At 44.8% G+C, this 18,077-nt stretch overlaps 1 protein-coding gene across 1 annotated transcript in view; it reads right to left on the bottom strand.

The window, feature by feature from the left end:
• Nucleotides 1-6,438: 6,438 nt before the first annotated feature.
• LOC121575425 (voltage-dependent calcium channel subunit alpha-2/delta-3-like) overlaps nt 6,439-18,077 on the bottom strand; it is a 63,580-nt gene continuing 51,941 nt past the window's right edge. Inside the window, exons 20-38 of the mRNA XM_045223061.1 lie at nt 17,856-17,917; nt 17,261-17,328; nt 17,012-17,057; nt 13,545-13,642; nt 13,260-13,353; nt 12,897-12,992; nt 12,570-12,688; nt 11,019-11,096; nt 10,723-10,784; nt 10,525-10,569; nt 10,282-10,344; nt 10,106-10,176; nt 9,947-10,022; nt 9,101-9,141; nt 8,928-8,991; nt 8,672-8,775; nt 8,340-8,452; nt 7,894-7,976; nt 6,439-7,682 (exon numbers count right to left, since the gene is read on the bottom strand). Coding sequence (XP_045078996.1) covers nt 7,590-7,682; nt 7,894-7,976; nt 8,340-8,452; nt 8,672-8,775; nt 8,928-8,991; nt 9,101-9,141; nt 9,947-10,022; nt 10,106-10,176; nt 10,282-10,344; nt 10,525-10,569; nt 10,723-10,784; nt 11,019-11,096; nt 12,570-12,688; nt 12,897-12,992; nt 13,260-13,353; nt 13,545-13,642; nt 17,012-17,057; nt 17,261-17,328; nt 17,856-17,917 — 1,476 coding nt within the window. The 3' untranslated portion in view covers nt 6,439-7,589. The remainder of the gene's footprint in view (nt 7,683-7,893; nt 7,977-8,339; nt 8,453-8,671; nt 8,776-8,927; nt 8,992-9,100; nt 9,142-9,946; nt 10,023-10,105; nt 10,177-10,281; nt 10,345-10,524; nt 10,570-10,722; nt 10,785-11,018; nt 11,097-12,569; nt 12,689-12,896; nt 12,993-13,259; nt 13,354-13,544; nt 13,643-17,011; nt 17,058-17,260; nt 17,329-17,855; nt 17,918-18,077) is intronic.

The following is an 18,077-nucleotide window of genomic DNA, read 5'->3' on the forward strand; positions in this document are numbered from 1 at the left end:
TTTCAGCGGCAGGGACTGGCAAACTAGTCAGGATCGAGGCAAAGATGAACAGAGCAATGTACAGAGAGATCCTTGATGAAAACCTGGTCCAGAGCGCTCAGGACCTCAGACTGGGGTGAAGGTTCACCATCCAACAGGGCAATAACCCTAAGCACACAGCTAAGACAACGCAGGAGTGGCTTCGGGACAAGTCTCTGAATGTCCTTGATTGGCGCAGCCTGAGCCCGTACTTGAACCCGATCTAACATCTCTGGAGAGACCTGAAAATAGCTGTGTAGCGACGCTCCCCATCCAACCTGACAGATCTTGAGAGGATCTGCAGAGAAGAATGGGAGAAACTCCCCAAATACAGGTGTGCCAAGCTTGTACCGTCATACCCAAGAAGACTTGAGGCAGTAATCGCTATCAGAGGTTCTTCAACAAAGTACTGAGTAAAGGGTCTGAATATTTATGTAAATGTGATATTTCCATTTTTATTTGTAATACATTTGCAAACATTTCTAAAAACCAGTTTTTGCTTTGTCATTATGGGGTATTGTGCGTAGGTAGATTGGTGAGAGGGAACAATGATTTAATCCAATTTAGAATAAGGCTGTAAAGTAACAAAATGTGGAAAAAGTGAAGGGGTCTGAATACTTTCCGATTGCACTGTACTTTAAAATCACTAAAACCAAATCGAAACTTTAGAAATAATAATAGACCTACATTCATACAGTTTATTGACTGTCTAGCTTGCTTATAATCACCCAAATTAAATCTAGACAGTCAGGGAGCATAAAAGTTTAAAAATGATGGATAGAGGACTATTTAGGGACATTTTTGATGGCAAGGAAATATAAATGATTGTCAGTGCGGTCCTCCGGACCTCGTTTATGACCGAATGCAGCCCCCGGGGCAACATTTGTTTAATACCCCCCGACCTAGAGACTTGAAACTTTGTATGTAGGTGTCTTTCCTCATGCTGAACAAATTTGCCTCAAGGACAGGATAGATTTTCCTCCATTTTGGAAATCTTTAAAAACCTTTGAAAAATGAATTCTCAGGAAACACACGGTAGGTACAAATAATTCTGCCTGCTTTACAATATGTAGGCCCTTGGTACATCACGGGCCCCATTAGAGAAACCCAACAGTGACCCACCAAGTTTTGTCCTCAGTATCCACGTTGGCCCCACATGTGGTTGCCATGTTGGTCTTTATGTGGGTTCATGTTGGGCTTATTGAGGGACCCCAGTGGGCAAATGTGTGATAACCCATGTGGGCCAAAGAAGGGTTAACACTTGGGCCCCTATGAAGGATAACCACAAGGGTCCCACAAAGTTTTGTCCTCAATAACCACATTGGCCCCACATGTGGTTGCCATGTGGGCTTCATGTGGGTTCATGTTGGGCTCCATAAATTGCCCTAGGGGGCGAATTGAGGACTTACCTGCATAGGTCCCAGGTGTTTACCCAAATGGGTTACCCAGATGTAACCCATTTGGGTAAACATCTGGGACCCATGCGGGTAAGTCCTCAATTTGCCCGCTAGGGAAATAAGTAGGCTGTAAATGTGGTTTTCAATTGGGCTGTCCACCTGGGACCAAACTGGTTTTATTCTCATTATCCAAGCAGGCCCCAGATGTTGCTGCCCAAGCTGCTTTCTTAAGAGATGACAAAAGCATAGTTTTCTTTAAAATAAAAAGTGTATTTATATCACATCAAATGCATTGCAGGAACTCCTGTTAGAGGGATAGTTCAACCATATTACACATTTACACATTGGATTCCTTACCCTGTAAGCAGCCTTTAGACAAGGTATGACAACAATCCATGCTTTGGTTTTATTTACCTGGCCACTGTTTCCAAATGCTAACTTTTTTAGAATTTGTAGTACATATCCAATGCAAATCAATGATACAAACATTAGCATTTTTTGCACTTCCTGTCTAAATCATCCTAAATCAATAATACAGTATGTACAAATGTGTATTTTCAAAGGTCTAAAGTGAAATTGTCTGTTTCTTTTATCTAGTCTGATATGTACCACGTATACAGCTCAATCCCCGACACACCAGCAACCTCAGCCCAGCAGGACAACCTACTGATGTAGTTTTGAAACCACAACTGTGACTTTCTCTACAGTGCCGTGAAAAAGTATTTGCCCCCTTTCTGATTTTCTCTATTTTTGATACTGAATGTTATCAGATCTTCAACCAAAACCTAATATCAGATAAAGGGAACCTGAGTAAGATACTTATTTTATTTAATTAACAAAGTTATGCAACACTCAATTCCCCTGTGTGAAAAAGGAATTGCCCCCTTACACTCTAACTGGTTGTGCCACCTTAAACTGCAATGCCTGCAACCAAACGCTTCCTGTAGTTGTTGATCAGTGTCTCGACTTCCTCCGAAGCTGTCTCCTCTCCTCATCTCATCATTACATTTGTTTTGTCTTGTTTATTACACACACCTGGTTCATATCCCCTCATCAGTACCTGTATAAGTTTTCCCTCTGCCCCCCTTGTCTTTGTGTGTGATTGTTTATTGTGAGGATCGTGAAGCTCGGTAGAGCTCCTTGTATTTTGTATTCGCCAGGTTATTTTCCCTGTGTGCCTTGTTAGTTCCAGTGCACCTATTTTGCGCACTGGACTGTTTTGACGCATTACTGTGTAACTCTGTATTCCGGAATAAATCCTGTTATTCTGTGATTTACCCTCCCGCGCCTGACTCCTTCAAATCACTCATCACAATCAGTCTCTCATGTCACTCTGTATCAGATAATTCTACAGGAGAATATCAGGCCATCTGTCTGTGAGCTGAAGCTAAAGCGCAGCTGGGTCATGCAGCAAGACAATGATCCAAAACACACAATCAATTCTACATGAAAATGGCTAAAAAGCAACAAATGTGAAGTTTTGGAATGACCTAGTCAAAGTCCAGACCTAATCCCAATTGAGATGTTGTGGCAGGACTTGAAACGAGCAGTTCATGCTTGAAAACCCACAAATGTCACTGATTTAAAGCAGTTCTGCATGGAAGAGTGGGCCAAAATTCCTCCACAGCGACATGAGAGTCTGATAACATTAAGTATCAAAAATATGCAAAAGTAGAGAAAATTAGAAAGGTGGCAAATACTTTTTCACAGCACTGTAGCTACTGATCGCAAAATGTCCTATGTCTGCACCACACCCTTTGAGTCTCTTACAGAATGTTGTATGTAGAGAATGGCTATCACTGCTCTCTATTATCACATGGCTCTATGATGGTATTTATACTTATTTTATGTTTTACTAGTTCTCGTGTTTTCGTGTAAGATCATTATGATAAACCGTAATGGCTAAATACATTAGCTTTTTATTCATTAGTTTAGCTAATTCCATTAGGATTACTGTAAAATAACACCAACATAAAAGCAACTGTTGAAGTTTAGTAAAGAAATGGAGCTGAAAGACAATGATAGAAAATGTGTGTTTATTTAGATATTAGCAGCGTTCTCAAAAGGAAGCGGTTTGGGATCGGGGTAAGCATTAGGGATTTTAGTCAAGGTTACAATAACATTTTTAAAACAGGCAAATGTTCATATTTTCAGTTTGCAGCCAGAGCTCTGAACTTTATTCCTTTCACGGAACTTAAATGTATTTTTTGTCCTTCACATGCAACTTTTTAGTCTTTAAAATGTTCTCTGCTGTCAAATGTAAAGCAGGCAGAATAAATTGACTTCAACCATCCTCTCGTCTATGTTATTTTACAAGATCCCTTCCATATCCCAAAAGACAGAATTAGATTCTTCAAAATAAAGCTACAAATATTTACCTCTAAAAACGGTACAATCGCGGCTCTATACCATAATTAAAAAAAAAAAAATGTCAATTGTATAGTACTCTTTTTTTTAAAGGTGCCATTTTTTCTAGTTCTTTTCATTCATATAACTACCTTGACATAGAAACTCTTGTTACTTTCTACAGTGCATGTACAGTAGACAGGGATATTGATTTCTTTGCTCTGTCATCCACTTAGGTGTCTGTAATGCTCTCAGGATCTCATCATTGCAGTCACAGTGCTTTCTCATCCTTTATTAGGGGTCCAGAGCGAAGCTGTGAAACCTATTGTTATTCTTAGATTTTATTTCCCCTTGACAAGGACAAATAACTCAAGCATAGATAACTTTATTCTAATTTTGCTTACAGAAACTGGAGTAACTTGGTCAAAAATAATTGCACCGATTGGCCTATAGGTGGCGCTGATATAAGCAGTCTAACTTAAACCTTCATATCTGCTGCCCCGTTTGACCTAGAGACAGGAACATTTGTATGTAGGTGTCTTTTCTCATGCTGCACACATTTTTCTCAAGGACCCATAAGGTCCGTTAGGATAGATTTTCCTCTATCTTGGACATTTTGGAAAATCTTTGAAAAAACTTATTCTCATGAACCATAGGTCCAAGTAAAACCAAATTCAGTATGTAGGCCCATCGAACATCGCTAAATTTAAGGATTGGTTAAGAGATGGCTGAGATGGTTGATTTATTGATCAATCTGAAATCAGATTTTACGTATCCATTTAAATCCTTTGTAAATCCACTTCACAATGGCCATTCAACTTCAAACGTTTTATGGTCATCAAAGACATTACCGTTATGAGCCATGTTAAGTTTGACATTGTGGAATCTCCTGCATGCCCGCTATGCTACAAGAGAGGGACACTGGAGCTGCTGACCTAAAGCTCTGGGAGGGGGCCGTTATCGCTGGCGCCATGACCAGGTTCTCAAGACCATTGCAGAAGCAATCGACACAGGAATCTGCAAGAGCAAGCGAGCTTGGGACACCTGTCAGAAGATCACTTTCGTTCGAGCTGGAGAGCAGCCAGGCTCAAAATCCAGACCACCAGCAGGGATCCTAGCTACTGCTCGGGACTGGCAGCTGACAGCAGACCTGGAGAAGCAGCTCAAGTTCCTGCAGCACATTGTCAAGACAACCCTTAGACCAGACATAACCCTGGTCTCAGTCCACAAAGACCATCATTATTCTGGAACTGACAGTCCCTTGGACAGTTCGTCTTCAGGAGGCATATGAGAGGAAGAGGGCGAAGTACGAGGGACTGGTCATCGACTGTCAGAAGCAGGGTTGGAAGGCTAGGTGCATGCCTATCGAGGTAGGCTGCAAGGGTTTTGATGGGCAATCCCTCTACAGAGCCTACAGCACACTTGGCATCAATGGAGCGAAGAGGAGGAGAGCCATCAGCAACACCATCGAGGCAGTTGAAAAAGCCTCAAGATGGCTCTGGATCAAGAGAGGAGATCCATGGGGAGCAGCGTAATGCCACCTGGAGACAAGTCAGGGTCTGATCAACATTGGCTGGGTCGCCTGGGCGAGGGTGTGTGATGTTGACCCGAAACACCCTATGACTCCAGGTTACATCACTGATGATGTGTTCAGGAGCATCAAGAGATGTATTCATTCAATTAAAAAAATAAGGAAACTATTAACAAATCACTTTTTCTCTATTTCTTAGATTGATTTTAAATCCCCTGACATCCGTTTTTGGGAGATGTAGGGTTATCGCATATCCGGTCATGAAAGTTCCTTATCTGTCGTGATTGGTTTTGAGGCTTCTTTGGTGCATGACGTCACTCCGAGCCCTTACCAAAACACAAAACATGGCAGACAGTTTCACTCGCCATCTGAAACCAGTAATGACCACCAACTTCAATGACAGTTAAATTCAAATTAAATAACATTGCTGCTGAGGAGGCCTTGCTAGCTAGCTACAGTGTTTGCGTAATCTTAGCCGTTTTCTTAAAAAACAGAACGCGTTAGCTAAACTGCTTCTAGATTTGGGATCTCATGTGTGTGGACTGCATGTCTCGTAAAGCCCAAGGGCGGCCTCCCTGTGCCCCCCTAAACACATCTGTCACCTCTCGGCCGTATGAACGTATAACTGTGGATATCTTGGGTCCCCTCCCTCTAACCAGCCATGGGAATAAGTAGTCCTAGTAGTCTGAGATTATTTCTCGAAATGGACAGAGGAGTTTCCTCTTCCCAACGAAGAAGCCTACTCCATCGCTAAGGTTTTAGCAGAGGAGTGGATTTGTCGCTTTGGCGCCCCCCCCCCCACAGTATTCACTCCGATTAGAGAAGACATTTTGAATCCAATCTTTTCAAAGACGTTTGCAAATCTCGAACCTCTGCGTATCATCCCCAGTCAGTTGGGTTGCTCGAGCGCATCTAGCACACGAGAGGGGTCATCTGACCTCCAGCATCCACGAGAGGGGTCTTCCGGGCTTCTTCAGCAATGGGAGGCACCATCAGCGTCTCCTTCAGTGGGAGGGAGGTCAACGGGAGCCCAACCTTCTAGGGGAGCACGACCAGTGCGAGACCGGAAGCCACAAGCGTGGTCCAAAGTTACCACATGGTTTCGGAGTGACTCAGAGACGGTATTTTCCACCCAGGATGGGGGGATAGTCTAGTGAAGCTGTAGGACAGATAGTAAGGGAAGATGTCACTCAATCATGAACTAATTGCTCGCACCTGTGCCTGCATACAAGACTCTGCCCGGAACTCTGAGAAACTGATATAAGGCAGAGCCGAGAGTGTAGGCAGGTCTTGGCAGGGGAGCTGTGCTTTGATGAACGTTGGGCTTGTAGCCTTTGCAAGTATCCGCATTGCACTCACCTTAACAGGGAAGGTTTTGGCCAGTTCTCCTTAACCGTTCGGACAAGTAAAAACTCAGTCTTACTTGTCTGAAGGACAAGTGGCAGAAAAAGTCAATGTCAAGCCTTGTAGATAATTCCACCATGGGCAACTGGCTTTAAGAACTGAGCCGATGGACAAGGGGCAATGAAATGTGGTATGTATATAAAGTCACTGCAACCTTAGATGGCTGCACCAGACCAGTTAGTGGCACTATAGATCTCATCAGCCCAAGTGCCACCATAGGATACTAGAGCAATAATTATTGGTCAAGTGGACTTTGTCTCATGTAAATGAATGTTAGATTTAAATTATGTCAAATACTGTGATTAGTATATCTGTATAATCACATATCGTTGCCCGTGTTATGTTGTCTGAACGTAGCGAAAAGTGGCTATTTTATTCTGTAAAATTCTGTCTTGCCACTTGCACAGTCAGCGTATTACAGCTGTTAGAGTGTGCTGAAGTATTTTGGAATGCTAATGTGGAGTGTACCAACTAACATTTTAATCAATATGGTAATGCTTTCACTGATTGCACATAAAGGAAGATAGTTCCTACATTATAGAGTGCTTGCTTTGTTATCCAATTGATCTTGTATCTTTTCTGTCATCCTGTGAACCCCGTTCATTGCTGCTTAAAGGTATATTTTTTCAGTCTAATGTCAATATGGTTTTCCCCTTGGAATATTGTTCTGTTTCTGTCTTCTAATTCATTATTTCTCTGCTGGTCAGGGAGATGCTTTATAATTGGGCAGTCTCTCTATTGGTAATAAGCAACTCAGTTAGTTATGAGAAAGTTATTCTTGTTGGCGAGGCTCCCTGTGTGTTGTCATCATTTGATGGTGCGCCAGTCTATCAATCTCTCCAGTGTTGGGTCCTGTGTTGGGTCCAGGACGGTTGGCCTCGGGGGCGGTGTGGTCACCTGCTAATGAGAGTGGCCAGTAGGGGGAGCAGTGCTGCTGTGAGGGGGGCAGATAGGCCTGCTGCTCTTCCACACTCCATGGCATTCTCCTGCATCAGACACAGGGGGCATCACAGGAGTTTCAGACCTTAGAAATTAATTAATACATACACTATATATTTATATGGTTCAGACAATATACAGATGGTCACATATATGCTTAATGTCACATTATTAAACACTCAAACAGGCATTCATGTACTTTTTGTGTAATCACAGAATTGTGACGCAGACGCACACACACATCTACATACTGCGTACCTCGGGATGGAAAGGATGACACGATTCTGGCCGCTTTCTGTCCTTCTGAAACTTCAGCCTATCACATTTCAGAGACTCATTGTGTGCAGAGGGGTTAAGGATATAAATACTGATGATGAAGCGAACCTCAGATACCTCAGATACATTTAACTGACACTGTGGTGACTGTTTCTGCAACATCATTCCAGCATGATGAGAAAACAAAACCATAACGCACGCTTCATAAATACTTACATGTATGAGAAATGTATTAATACCTCTGACAATGAAAAAGGTTGTTCACGTTCTCAGAAAACAAAAGTTCAGAGTTCACTTACAGTTAACTTACAAAACCCATCTACTAAACATTTACTTACAAAATATTTCTACTAAAAAATACTCACAAAAGCTTTGTACTAAAAATACACTCAAACTCCTCAAACTTATTGAGGCTTAGTAAAGGATATACATAATCTCGATGGGATCCATGGAAACCAGGGGGGCAGAACTGCAGTCACACTTGTTGTCCACGACGACCATGAAGAGGTTACTACTAGGAATTTGCTGAATTACAAAAGATCTGAGGAGGGAGAGAGAGACGGAATGAAAGACAGAAAGAGAGAGACAAAAAGCGAGAGAGAGAGAGAAATAAAGAGAGAGTTGCGTTGATTCAGTTGATGCTTTTAATATTACTACACTAATGCATGAAATTACCCTGTATAGTGTATACACCATCAACACACAGGCTAAGTGAGTTTATCAGTGCCTAAGATACAGGTAAGGTAACTGTTACCAGTACCTGGCACAGCCCTCACAGTCGATGTTTCCCGTGGTCTCTTTGATGGTGCGCTCAGAGACGAAGGCAGGGTACTCCGTGTCACATGGCACCATCATGGTCTTTCCCTCGATCTTTGGGCTGGAAATGGGATATGTAAATCTTAACATACTAAAAACACGCAAGACTCACACACACACATGCATGTGTGCAAGCACCCACAGACATAGACACGCACGCACCTACAGACACACACACACCTCAAGGTATGTTCTTGCACATACTGACCTTTGACTGAGAGATCAACATGCCACCAGCTGTAAAGGTTGAACTCCAGCAGGAAACTGATGAGGATAACACAAACATACATTTATACAATAATATGTACTGTGGTTGATAATCAATGCATCTCATTATTTTATCGTTTCAAGGTGATTCTTTTATTATTCTCACATGACAAGTTCGGTCAGGAGCCATTTCACAATGGAGAAGGGCTGGGAGAGAAGAAATTAAATAATTAGCATTGACTGGATGTATGTAAGTCTGATGAGTAGTTTTGGGACATGTGATAATATTTAGGAACAGTACTTACATGTGATAGTATTTAGGGGCAGTTCTTACATGTGATAGTATTTAGGGGCAGTTCTTACATGTGATACTATTTAGGGGCAATACTTACATGTGATAGTATTTACATTTACGTCATTTAGCAGACACTCTTATCCAAAGCGACTTACAGTTAGTGAGTGCATACATTTTTTTTCATACTGGCCCCCCGTGGGAATCGAACCCACAACCCTGGCGTTGCAAGCGCTATGCTCTACCAACTGAGCTACACCGTTCCTATTTAGGGGCAGTAATTACATGTGATACAATTTAGGGGCAGTACTTACATGTGATAATATTTAGGGGCAGTACTTACATGTGATAATATTTAGGGGCAGTACTTACATGTGATACTATTTAGGGGCAGTGCTTACATGCGATACTATTTAGGGACAGTGCTTACATGTGATAATATTTAGGGGCAGTGCTTACATGTGATACTATTTAGGGGCAGTACTTACATGTGATACTATTTAGGGGCAGTACCTACATGTGATACTATTTAGGGGCAGTACTTACATGTGATACTATTTAGGGGCAGTGCTTACATGCGATACTATTTAGGGACAGTGCTTACATGTGATAATATTTAGGGGCAGTGCTTACATGTGATACTATTTAGGGGCAGTACTTACATGTGATACTATTTAGGGGCAGTACCTACATGTGATACTATTTAGGGGCAGTACTTACATGTGATAAAGAGCAGGAGCTGTCACTGCTGCCAGCATACTCTCTACAGAGAGCCTGGTAGTCATACAGAGTGATCCTAGAGAGAGGAGACAATAGACCATTCTCAGTGTGTGTGTGTGTGTGTTCAGGGTACGACAGTAACAGGATTTCTCCTCTAACCTTTTGAAGGAGCCCATGAGAAGCAGCTTGTTCATAACAGCACCCTCCACCTCTCCAAAGAACAGCCCCGTCTGAGGAAGAAGATGTTTATTTAAAGGCAAATACTAGGAGCCAGGGGAGCTACGGGACACATATACACACACACACACACGTGTCTATTATATTATTAATGGTACCTGAGAGTAGTCCTCTGTGACCAGAATAAATCCGTTGTTGTCTATAAGGTAACACTTGATGTCCTGTTAGAAATACAGATCAATCTTCAAGGCATGACATAATTTAGTAATTCAATACTGAGAGGAAACAGAGAAAGGTCACAGACAGTACAGACAGGAAGTAGAAAAGCTGAGACACAGACCAGAGGCTAAGAAACAGGAAGTAGCATGAGACAGTGACAGACAGGTACTGTCTGGTCTTACCTCATTATCACAGCTGATGGTGCACTTCCCATCCAGAGCAGCACACTGGATCGAATCAATAAGATGAATCAATTATTAGAATAATCAATAAAGCATGTCTCACAACACTGGATATTGTTTATGTGTATGTGTGTGTGTGTGTGTGTGTGTGTGTGTGTGTGTGTGTGTGTGTGTGTGTGTTTGTGTGTGTGTGTCTACCTGTCTGCTAGCGGTCCAGAACTTCCTCTGAAAGAAATCCAGCTTCATCTGAATCCCAACGGCTATAGTGAATTTAACAAAAAGACAAACAGAACACAGTCAGCACACTGTAGATCTAGAAGAGGAATTACACATGTATTAAAGAGTTTCTTCACACGTCTTCAAAGGGGGCTTTATATCGAAAACATTACAGTTAGAAGCCTGTAACAGGTACAGTAGCTCTCTATGTTAGGGGCATTATACACTATTCTAGGGAGACTTCTAGGGAGAAGTTAAGGTTTTTTCAGGGAGCTTACAAGCAACAATAGGCGACTTCCTGTCATCCAGCAGCTGTATGGCGGTGCTGGCCAAAACCACACTCTTATTCTTATTTCCTGGAGAAAAACAGGAACACAGAGCACAGACATTAGCCTCAATCAACAAATGTTGTGTAAGGAAAATAACAATTTCTACTATTTCAATAGATCTTATAAAATACACTATATATTCCATTCCACCCTCAGCACCTCTGCATAATCACAGCAGGAAAACCAAGTTACAGAAATAAAAGAGAAAACACCTTTTCTAACCAAAAGATGGCGCCATACCAACAGCTTTCAGCAGGCAATCGCAACCCACAGTACCACACTCAGTGATGGAATTCCATCAGTACGCTACAACCAGGATGTTTGAAATTATTCTGACAGAGAGAGAGTGATGTGTTCTGTGGAAAAAACAGTTCTGGTAATAGCACTACAGAACCTCTGGGGACAGGGATTGTTGGAGGAGGTTATAGTATTAAACAGCGGAGGTGGGAGTAAAGGAGGGACATTAAACAACAGACTAAGAGATAAGAGCAGTTAGAGGCTGGTAGACAACAGGGAACAACAGTATGATCCTGATCCTCTCCTTCCCTCAGTGGGAAGAAAGTGGGGCACATTAATTACATTCATTACAGTGAGAGAGATGAGCTGTACAGTACACCCTAGCCTCTTCGCTCAGTGAGACTTGTACACATTAATCTGGTCTCCCGTCACTGCAGGCGACATCCCATACCCTGAAAACATATTTACCAGCCCTCTGATTTACCTATTTCCGGGAAACCTTTCCCGTCACAAGGCATATATATAATACGGAATGCCTTACCGATCAGAACGGGCTATACAATGTGTGAACTATGGTAAAAATAAACATTTAAATCAAAATTTTCCAAAGTTCACTCCCTAGTCCCCATACTCCATAGTAGCTGCCATGCAAGATTACCGTGTGATCTCAGATGGAAACTAACCTTTGGCTTTAGGGTGATATGGTGTGAATTCGGTAAACTCTGGAAAAGTTGGATTTAAACGTTTATTTTCACAGAGTGTATAGCCCGTACAAACTGGTAAGGCATTCCGGATTATAGATTTGCCTTCGGTGACAGGAAAAGTTGATCAGAAATAGATAAACCAGAGGGCTGGTAAATATGTTTTTGGGGTACGGGATGTTGCCTTCAGCGACGGGAGACCAGATTAATGTGTGCAGGTCTCCCGGAATGAAGAGGCTGAGTACACCCTATATCAGAGACACAGATACACAGAATCTCCACGGTAACCCACAGAGATACAGTACACAGGGTTAACTAAATAAATATATTGAGTGGGGTGTGGGGAAAATAAGCTGCAGATGACACTCAATTACAAGTTAGGGAGAGTGAGCTACTTTATATTAGAAAAACTGTATATTGATTAAAGTAAAATGAAGTAGTATTTCAAAGACAACATAATACAAATACAGTGCAAGTAAATGATGAAGGTGTAACACCTTGTGTTGGGTGTGGGGATTCTGGATATAGAGTAAAGGTACATTTTGTGTAAGTGTCTCCATACCTCCAAAGGGGATAGAGTAGACGAAGGTGCCGGGAACCTGCTCCGCTGCTCTCTTGTACCACAGAGGGAAGTGGTCAGCGTTGAACACCCCCTCCTTATCCTCTGCCATCAGGAAGTCTCTAATGAGACACAGGAAGACATGGAGGAGTCAGAAGAGAAACTTAAAGTCACTGCTGAAACTTCAAGTCACTGGTTAAACTACAAGTCACTGGTGAAACTACAAGTCACTACTGAAACTACAAGTCACTACTGAAACTACAACTCACTGTTACATTGCTTTGTCTCAGTTGTTGCACTGATTGGCCAGATGCTCAGTATCATACTCACTGATTGGATAGGTGCTCTGGGACAACAAACAGGTTGGTTCTAGAGAGGCCAGTGCGTGTGCCTAGGTAAGCAATCTCCACTCCTTTGTCTGAATTCCTGTTGCGGTGATTGAAACAAACAAACAAAAAATGAAAACAAACACATTAATCACAATATCACAGAGTAGAGAGAACTGTGGGAAGAGGCTGACTACACAGGTGATGAAAGCAGAGAGACATAGTGACACTTTGATGGAGTTGATGTTCATAACTATTTGTAACTATGACCAACCTGGCAATTTATAAAGTATCATCCTGTGAGAGAGCAACAGAGGGAGGTATGTTGCATAAAGGCGTTGAGGAGGAGTTAGTAGGCTAGACTCACTCTGACTTGTTGAGGGCCAGGCCGGTCCAGTAGGCCTCCAGTGGGGCTGTGACCACAGCATCAAACAACACCTCCTGGATCAGCTCCCTGTCACCTACGGCAGAGAGGGAGTGGTTCAGTCCTGGAAACACACTACCAAGTCCTCTACAGACAGGACATAGAATATAAGGCTAGGGTTAGGGTTGGGGTTGCAGCTAGGGTTAGGGTTAAGGCTAGGTTATATGATTTCCCAGGATATATAATGAAACCCCAGTAGCCTATAGATCCCAGTGTGGTGTAACTTACATTTGATGTTTGTCTTGCGTCCGGTCAGGTAGAGTTTAATGGCCTGGATCTGGGAGAGGGAGCGGTGCTCATGGTGCTCGTCTGTGTTGCAATACGTCCTGTCAAATGAATAGGTAGACGCACACACAAAACACTTGATGTCACGCCCTGACCTTAGAGATCACCTGTATTCTCTGTTTGGTTAGGTCAGGGTGTGATTTGGATACATTCTAGTGTATCTATTTCTATGTTTGGCCGGGTGTGGTGCCCAATCAGAGGCAGCTGTCGATCGTTGTCTCTGATTGGGGATCATACATAGGCAGCCATTTTGCCTACCTATGTTGTGGGATCTTGTTTCTAGTACTGTTTGGCTTGTTGTATGTGTAGCCTCTTGAACTTCACGTTCTGTTGGATTTTGTTATTATGTCGGTGTTTATTAGAATAAACGACTATGTGCGCATACCACGCTGCACCTTGGTCCAATCCTTTATACAACGAACGTGACAGAAGATCCCACCAGTAACGGACCAAGCAGCGAGGCCAGGAGGAGCAGACACCCTGGACACAGGTGGGGAAGACATTTTGGACATGGGAGGAGATATTAGCCTGTAAAGGACCCTGGGCGAAGGAGGAAGCCCAGGCAGGAGAGGATCAACGGCGACGCCGACAGTGCCGACCGCAAAGGAAGCACGAGAGGCAGCCCCAAGAAACATTTTTGGGGGGGCCACACGGAGCAGAAGGAGGCCCTGAAAGGGCTGACTGTGGAGGAAGAGGAGGCCGCCATTATAGAGGCCCTCCAAGACATGCAGCTCAGCACTCTGAGAGAGGAGATAACTACCTTACGGGGGCTGTTAGCTAAGAGAGAGCAGGAGAGCTCCCTCCAGAGGGAGGCGCTGCAGGAGGCCCACAGGGAGAAGGAGTCAGTGGATGCACGGAGAGAGGAGCTGGCCAGACAACAGGAGGAGCTGAGAGAGGAGTTAACCCTCCAGCAGCAGAGAGCTCAGTCCTTAGACCAGAGGCTGGTGGAGCCAGACTTCAGAAGAGAGCCAACTCCCTGCACTCGCTTTGAGGAGCGTGTGACCGTGCAAGCACCAGGCTATGCGCCGGATTTACGCACTGTGCCACCAGTGCGCCTTCACAGACCAGTACGGCCCGTGCCTGCTCCTCGCACCAAACCAGTGGTGCGTATCGCCAGCCCGGTACGCCCGTACCTGCTCCTCGCACCAAACCAGTGGTGCGTGTCGCCAGCCCAGTGCGCCCCGTACCTGCTCCTCGCACCAAACCAGCGGTGCGTGTCCACAGCCCAGTGCATCATGGGCCAGCGCCCCGCACCAGTGATGATCCATGGCCCGAAGCCTCCAGTGATGATCCATGGCACGAAGCCTCCAGTGATGATCCATGGCACGAAGGCTCCAGTGATGGTCCATGGCCCGGAGCCTCCTGCGATGGTCTGCAGTCCAGAGCCTCCTGCGATGGTCTGCAGTCCAGAGTCTTCAGCTCCGGTCAGCTGCTTTAATCCAGTGCCAGAGCAGTCCTCTCCACCGGATCCTAGTCCAGCTCCGGTCAGCTGCTCCACTCCTGTGCCAGAGCAGTCCACTCCACCGGAGCCAAGTCCAGCTCCGGTCAGCTGCTTCACTCCAGAGCCAGAGCAGTCCGCTCCACCAGTGCCTAGTCCAGCTCCGGTTATCTGCTCCCTACCAGAGCCGGGGCAGTCCACTTCACCGGTGCCCAGTCCGGGTCCGGTCGTCTACTCTTCCCCCATGCCGGAGCCATCCGCTCCACCGGGGTCCGAGCCGGAGCCAGACGTCAACCCCTCTCCAGGGTCGGGGTCTCCCACACCAGGGTCCAGACAGGACTTGGTGCATCGCGGGAGGACTGCTGGGCCGGGACCAGATGTCAGCCCCTCTCCAGGGTTGAGGGCTCCCACACCAGGGTCCAGACAGGACTTGGTGCATCGCGGGAGGACTGCTGGGCTGGGACCAGACGTCAGCCCCTCTCCAGGATCGAGGGCTCCTACACCAGGGTCCAGACAGGACTTGGTGCATCGCGGGAGGACTGCTGGGCCGGGGCCAGACGTCAGCCCCTCTCCAGGGTCGAGGGCTCCCACACCAGGGTCCAGACAGGACTTGGTGCATTGTGGGAGGACTGAGAGGGGGAGCATCGCGCCGGGGTCCAGACCGGACCGGGCGTGCAAAGGAGAGGCAGGATGGGAGAAGAGTTTACTGCCTACGTCACGTCCGAAGCCGGAGCCGGAGCCGCCACCGAGGCTAGATGCCCACCCCCGGACCCTCCCCTAATAAGTCAGGTTTTTGCGGCCGGAGTCTGCACCTTTGGGGGGTGGGGGGGGGGTACTGTCACGCCCTGACCTTAGACATCACCTTTATTCTCTGTTTGGTTAGGTCAGGGTGTGATTTGGATACATTCTAGTGTATCTATTTCTATGTTGGCCGGGTGTGGTGCCCAATCAGAGGCAGATGTCGATCGTTGTCTCTGATTGGGGATCATACATAGGCAGCCATTTTGCCTACCTATGTTGTGGGATCTTGTTTCTAGTACTGTTTGGCTTGTTGTATGTGTAGCCTCTTGAACTTCACGTTCTGTTGGATTTTGTTATTATGTCGGTATTTATTAGAATAAACGACTATGTACGCATACCACGATGCACCTTGGTCCAATTCTTTATACAATGAACGTGACACTTGAGGAGCTGACCAACAAAAACTAAACTAAATAACAGAAAGAAAAATATAGAAAGTCACACTCTATACTCCCAACTCCCAACTATTTCAGGCAAAGCGCCAATGTTTCAGCGTTTCAGCTGAACAGAACAGTACATAACAGACGACCTGCTGTTATATCACATGGCTCAACATAACATACTTACTAAGACATACAGGGTGCATTCATATAAATTCACTCGGGCTATCTACTCCGATTTCAGAGCGCAGCGCAGAATAACTGAAGAATTTACGAATGCGCAACAAATATTGAATATGACCGGTGTCAGTAAACATCGGCAAATAAACTGCTAATTAAATTGTTGCCAGCAGCACAGTTACAGTCACCAACGCTCTAGATAACATGAAAACAGCCTGACCAACTCTGCTTGGGCGAGTAAAATGGTCAGAGTGCGGTGTTCTCTCATTTGTGTCTGGAAGTAGCTAGCTAGCAAGCTAGCCAACTTTAGCCAGTTAGCTTGGGTGCTTGACTGCCGCTGTTAGGTCAGAACGCTCGGATCAACCCTACTCCTCGGCTAGAGCATCCAGTGTGCGCTCTGAACACTCCGAGAGCGAAATGCTCTGAATTTTACGAACGGACAATCTGACAACGCTTTGAATTTACAAACGGCCAGAGTGCACTCTGAGCGCACTCTGGCACTCCAGAGTGAATTTACAAACACACCCACAGAAAGCAGTAACCTATATAATGCTTGACTGACCAAGCCCAAGCTCATAACCCCCTATATTACCCATAACCCCCTGCATTACCATTCATCTGCCAGCGCAACATCTGGCTGTTCCAGGTCAAGGAGCCCTGCAAAACACATGAACATCAGATCAGTGACGCTTCAACAGGGCCAGGCTGAGTGCACTGATATATGGCCTTAAGAACAGGCAGACCACAGGTACAGAATACCCATAAACTTCTATGAAACTGATGAAGATCTCATAGTTCGTTGAGTGAGTGAGTGGGAGAATGAAGGAATGAATGTATGATAGGAGTAAAGTGACTCTTACCTGCTTCCACTGAGACGTTTCCCCTGAAGAAGAATTTGCCATGGCCTCTGGACAAAGCTACTCCGACACTGAACACAGAAACACACGGCAGGGTGAGGAGCAGAGATAAGTCAACAGTTACACTCTTAGGGATGGTTTCCCAAACACAGAATAAGCCTAGTCCTGGATGAAAAAGAATGTTCAGTGGGAATTCTCCATTGATACTGCTTTTCAGTTTAGGACTAGGCCACAGGAGGTTGGTGGCACCTTAATTGGGGAGAACGGGCTTGTGGTATTGGCTAGAGCGGAATAGGTGGAATGGTATCAAATACATCAAACACAAGGTTTCCATGTGTTTGATGCCATTCCATTTGCCCCGTTCCAGACATTATTATGAGCCGTCCTCCCCTCAGCAGCCTCCACTGGACTAGGCGTTATCTATGTCTGGGAAATGGGCCCACAGAGACACATGGCACTTACACACTCACTGAACCAGCCATCATGTCAACTTTCAGAAGGACATCAGAGAATTGATCAAGATAAATGGATAAATCAATAAATGTGCTGAAAAACTAAAGAAGCGTGTGTACCCTACTCTCAAAGCATCTCCCCTCACCTGAAGGGAGTTCCCTTGACTTCAGTGTAGAAGTAGTCATTGTGCATCTTCAGGAGTCTTTTCTGAAAACATAAAGAAAAGCATGGAGAATGAGGACTCATCCAGTGGATCTCATTAAAAGTCAATGTCCGTATAATTAGCATAATAAAAACAACCCCATTAAAAATCTGTCTGATTAAGCTAGAGATGTCTGTTTTGCATGGGCTGCGCCTCAATCCACCG

This window comes from Coregonus clupeaformis, chromosome 10, assembly GCF_020615455.1.
Source record: "Coregonus clupeaformis isolate EN_2021a chromosome 10, ASM2061545v1, whole genome shotgun sequence".
NCBI lineage: Eukaryota > Metazoa > Chordata > Actinopteri > Salmoniformes > Salmonidae > Coregonus > Coregonus clupeaformis.